A 4694-nucleotide genomic window follows, 5' to 3' on the forward strand; every position below is an offset into this window, starting at 1 on the left:
GAGAAGCTGCCGGCTGCGGCAGCCGGCTCCCCGGTGCCAGCACCGAAGCGCAGTGGCAGCGGCACCCGCCACCTTCCCACGCCGCGGCCCCGGGAAGTGGAGCAGCCTCCACGTGCTCCGGGGTGGGAACGCAGGGTCCCGCATCGCGAGGAGGAGAGAGGAGGGGGGAAAAAGGGAAAAAGAAGAAAAAGAAGGGAAAAAGAAGAAAAAGAAGGGGAAAAGAAAAAGAAGGGGAAAAGGAAAAGAAGGGGAAAAGAAGAAAAAGGGAAAAGCCCTGCTGCTAAACGAATCCCTGCGAATCCAGAGGGCCTGGGAGGTCGGTCCGTGCCCGGCGGAGCTTTGCAAGCCCCTCGTCGCCCCGGGGGGCTCGCGGCCGGGAGCAGCGCGCCGCCCGGGCGCTATGGAGATGCCGCGGGGTGCTCCGGCACACCGGAGGGCCGCGGCGGGCGCGCGTCGTCGGGGGCGTCTGCGCTCCGGCCGGAGCATCCCGGTGCCACGGCGCGCTGCCTTTTGAAGTGCGGCGCTAGGCGTTGCCTCCTCGCCCATTGGAGCGGCGGCTTTTTTAACCCCATTAAGTCATTGGGTAGCAGATGAATGGGGGGTTTTGACTATTCACAACTTCACCTTATAAATATCAGGGCCGCGGGATCCCGCGCCGGCCCCGGCCCCGCGGAGCTCACCTTGGGCAGGAGCAGCCAGCGGCCCCGGCTCGGGCAGCCATGGAGGCAAACGCCTCCCTCGTCCTCTCCGTCGCGTGGATCTGCTGGGCCGTTTGCGACACGGCAGCGTGGTAGGACGCCGCTCAGCCGAAAGGGCTTTTTTCTCCCCCCCCCCCTTTTTTTTTTCTTTTTTAGGGATGCTCTTTAGCCCCCGTTGGATTAGGTGATTCCTTTCCTTTTCTGTCTTTCAGGTCCGTGAATAATTTTCTGATGACGGGACCTAAGGTAATTCGCACAGGGCCTAGGAGCAATTTAAGCAGAGCAACCTTGCTTTGCAGATGGGAAACGTCGCTTTTCCAAGGAAGCAGGTTTCCCAGAGCACCTCGGCTCCGGGTCCCGTCGAGCAGCGCGGGACGGGGATCGCAGCCCCTTGAGGTCCGTCCTCACGGGCGGTTTTGAGGGGGTGCTGGGTCTTGAACGGCGCCGTTTCCCGTGCCAGGCTTACCTGACGTACTCCAGCAGCGTGGCGGCGGGGGCGCAGAGCGGCATGGAGGAGTGCAAATTCCAGTTTGGCTGGGAGCGCTGGAACTGCCCCGAAAGCGCCCTTCAGCTCTCCACTCACAACCGGCTCCGGAGCGGTGAGTGCCAATACCGGCTTCTTCCCAGCCCCGTCTATGCGCTAACCTCGCGCTCGGCGCTTTCTGCGGCGCTTTGCCGCGCGCTTGCTCCAGCTGCTTTTTTATGGGAACGGGGGGTATTGATAGAGGCACCAGGACTTGCAAGAGGGGAGAAGAGCAGGAAAGATGAAGGGAGAAACCAGAGGTGTGCGCTAAGAAACTGTCTGCATAAGAAAACCGTGGATATATGTGAATGCTACCTACTTCAGCATGCCTAAACCTCTTGTTTTCCACAGTAGCATCTTCCCTTGAATCCGCTGGCAGCAGGCTGAAGCCCAGAAAGCAGCTCGAATAGCAGCGTGGGTCTAGACAGCTGTTAGCGGGGGGTTGCCCACTGACTGAAGCAAGATCAAACGCGATTTTCCCCGGCAGGCGAGATCACAGCAGGAGCGTGTTCCCCCCGTCCCCCCCCCCCCCCCGAGCAGAAGATGGGAGGGAAGCGGAGCGCCAGGTGAAGGCAGCGATAATTAACCTCGGCGGGAGCGGGACGGGGGCCTCGCTGCAAGCTCCCGTCGCCACCAAGAAGCTCCAGCCCACGCACGGACACCTGGATGATACAGTGCCAAATTGCTAGAGGTCTCGATGCTGAAGCCTGGAGAGACTCCGGGCGCGAGCACTTTGCAGTTCATGGAGGGTTTTAGTTTCTGCAGTGCTTTGTCTTTTGCACAGATTGCTCCTGGGGTGGGGGGTTCTTTTCTCTCTCTTTTCTCTCTCCTTGTTCTGCTGCGGCACTGGAGGCTTCGCCAGAGAACTTCGCAAGAAAAACGGGACCGACGTTATGCAGGTTTGCACGGCAGCTCCTTTTTCCCCTCTCCCCCAGCTACCAGGGAAACGTCCTTCGTCCACGCCATCAGCTCCGCCGGCGTCATGTACACGCTCACCAGGAACTGCAGCCTGGGCGACTTCGAGAGCTGCGGCTGCGACGACTCCAGGAACGGCCGCGTCGGTAAGCCTGCCGGGGCCGGACGGCACCGGGGCTGCCGGGGCGCAAAGCGGGCAGCGCCGTCACCGTCCCCGGCTGCCGGGCGCGCGGCCCCCCGCTGATTTCGGTGCGACCGCCCGGGCGGAGCGCCGGCGCTACGGAGCACGCGTGGGTTTTTTTGCAGGGGGCCGAGGCTGGGTCTGGGGAGGCTGCAGCGACAACGTGGAGTTCGGCGAGAGAATATCCAAGCTCTTCGTGGATGCTTTGGAAACGGGGCACGACACGCGCGCCCTCATTAACCTGCACAACAACGAAGTGGGGAGACTGGTAAGTCAAACGTTAAGAAAAAGTTCTTGTCCGCGTTGAAACTGTGACCAGACGTAATCAAATAATTTCGGGTCCCGTTCTCCAGCCCTCCAGGGCAATCGAGGCCCTGCACTGCTTGCAGGGGGGAAAAAATAGAGTCTAACCCTAAATCTGACCACGAGGAGCTGCAGTAAGGTGCATTTCTGCTTGCAGCTTGGTGCAATGCACTTAACTACTAACGCAGCTGGTTTATTCCGAAAGTGATATGTGTTTTATAGTCGCGTCGTGCCCGTCGCTCGCCTGCTCCCTAAAGCAAAGCAAGCGCTACCTTACTTTCTCGCAACGTGCATTTCCCAGCGGGCGTTAGCAAGAAGCCGGTAGCCGGCTCCCGCTCGCCCCCCACCCCGTGGAGGGACACAAGCTCCCAGCGTCCTGCCAAACCTCCTCGCCTGTAAAAACAAGGCTGGCAGCGCTTTACATACCTATCTCGTAGGGCGTGCCGAGGCTTAACCTCGCACAGATACCGGCGATTGGGACCTTACAGATACCAGAGAGGGAGAGATAGGTAGATAATATCTGTGAAGTGCTTGGCCCGGAGGAGATGCGCAAAGGTTTGGTATCGTTATTCCGCAATGCTGTTTCACACCTTTTGAAAGAAATCCCTGTGAAGGATGATGGGTTGATCGGCCGATGAGCGAGGTGACCGCAGCCGGGGAGGGCACGACCCGCCAGATGCGCTTTTCTCCTGGCCTGGAGGAAGACCTCCCGCAAGGGCTGCGTGCAGGGCTGGGGGCGAGAGTCGGCGCCCGCCTGTTATCTGTCGCTTCTCGTTAGCGAGGAGACCAGATGTTTGCCAGAAGCTGAATTAACAGCAGCAGTTTGTGTCTTGGAGCGAGCTGAAGTCGTGTCCAGCGTGAGCCATGTTTGACCCGATGCCCCCAAATCGGGAGTCCCTCACGCCCCGGGTTTGAGGGTTGAATGACCGCGATGTCCCGCGGCTCCTAACTCCTCTGCCTTCTCCCACCGAGGCTGTGAAGGCAACCATGAAGAGGGCCTGCAAGTGCCACGGCGTGTCGGGCAGCTGCAGCATCCAGACGTGCTGGCTCCAGCTTGCCGAGTTTCGGGAGATCGGGAATTACCTGAAAATGAAATACGACCAGGCCCACAAGCTGGAGATGGACAAGAGGCGGATGCGAGCCGGCAACAGCGCCGACAGCCGCGGGGCCACGGCGGAGGCCTTCAGCAACGTCCACGCCACCGAGCTCGTCTTCCTGGAGGACTCCCCCGACTACTGCACCAGGAACGCCAGCCTGGGCCACCACGGCACAGAGGGCCGGGAGTGCCTGCAGACCGGCAAGAACCTCTCGCAGTGGGAGAAGAGGAGCTGCAGGCGGCTCTGCACCGAGTGCGGCCTCAAGGTGGAGGAGAGGCGGGCGGAGATGGTCGCCAGCTGCAACTGCAAGTTCCACTGGTGCTGCACGGTGAAGTGCGAGCAGTGCCGGCAGCTGGTGGCCAAGCACTTCTGCTCCCGCAGGGACGGCGCCGCCACCAACCACATCAAGCGGAGGAACAGGGGCCACAAGAGATAGGCGGCGACCCGCCGCCGGAGCGGCCGGGCGGTTCTCTTGCAGCTTTCCAAGCCGGGCGGCGATCGCGGCGGTCGAGGCAGGGAAGGAGTTTCCTCCCTCTCCCCGTGGAGGGACGCCGAGGGGGGGCGCGGCGGGAGGAACCGCGCAGTGGGATCAGCCCTTCGGCCGCGTCGACGCCGCGAGGCGACCGAGCACGAGGCACCGGGGTCCCTCCTGTTTTCATGCGTTTCCTTAATATTTCCTGCTAGCTTCTTTCGTTTGGGGAGCCGCTTTCTTTGCGCGCCCGGCGGAGGGAGGGAGGTCGCCTCCGCACTGGGTGCAGCTCCGCGCGCCGCCGCAAGCCCCGAGCGGGCGGCCGAGCGGCCCCGGCCCCGGCGAAGCCGAGCTCGGGCGCCGGCGCTGCGGACGAAGCTGGTCCCACCCGGCCCGTCCTCCCCCGCCGATGGCCGCGACCCTGCGGAAGCCGCCGCTCGGGGCAGGATACGACCCCGCGCGGCTGATGCACGTGTTTTGCTTGTAAATAGTTTTAGCGGAAAACTTA

At 62.0% G+C, this 4694-nt stretch overlaps 1 protein-coding gene across 1 annotated transcript; it reads left to right on the forward strand.

Annotated features, from left to right (window-relative positions):
- Positions 1-719: 719 nt before the first annotated feature.
- Positions 720-4153, forward strand: WNT8A (Wnt family member 8A). The gene is made up of 6 exons (XM_067304833.1): positions 720-790; positions 911-944; positions 1159-1297; positions 2157-2282; positions 2443-2585; positions 3593-4153. The coding sequence occupies exons 1-6, from the start codon at positions 720-722 to the stop codon at positions 4151-4153; spliced, it is 1074 nt and encodes a 357-aa protein (XP_067160934.1).
- Positions 4154-4694: the final 541 nt, after the last annotated feature.

Source organism: Apteryx mantelli, chromosome 14 (genome assembly GCF_036417845.1).
Source record: "Apteryx mantelli isolate bAptMan1 chromosome 14, bAptMan1.hap1, whole genome shotgun sequence".
Lineage (NCBI taxonomy): Eukaryota > Metazoa > Chordata > Aves > Apterygiformes > Apterygidae > Apteryx > Apteryx mantelli.

Bases quoted from the DNA above. Each gene is read 5' to 3' on its own strand.
- WNT8A (XM_067304833.1), top strand. From the start codon at position 720: ATGGAGGCAAACGCCTCCCTCGTCCTCTCCGTCGCGTGGATCTGCTGG. The intron at 791-910 runs GTAGGACGCCGC...TCTGTCTTTCAG, and splicing joins GTTTGCGACACGGCAGCGTG to GTCCGTGAATAATTTTCTGA. The intron at 2,586-3,592 runs GTAAGTCAAACG...TCTCCCACCGAG, and splicing joins ACAACGAAGTGGGGAGACTG to GCTGTGAAGGCAACCATGAA.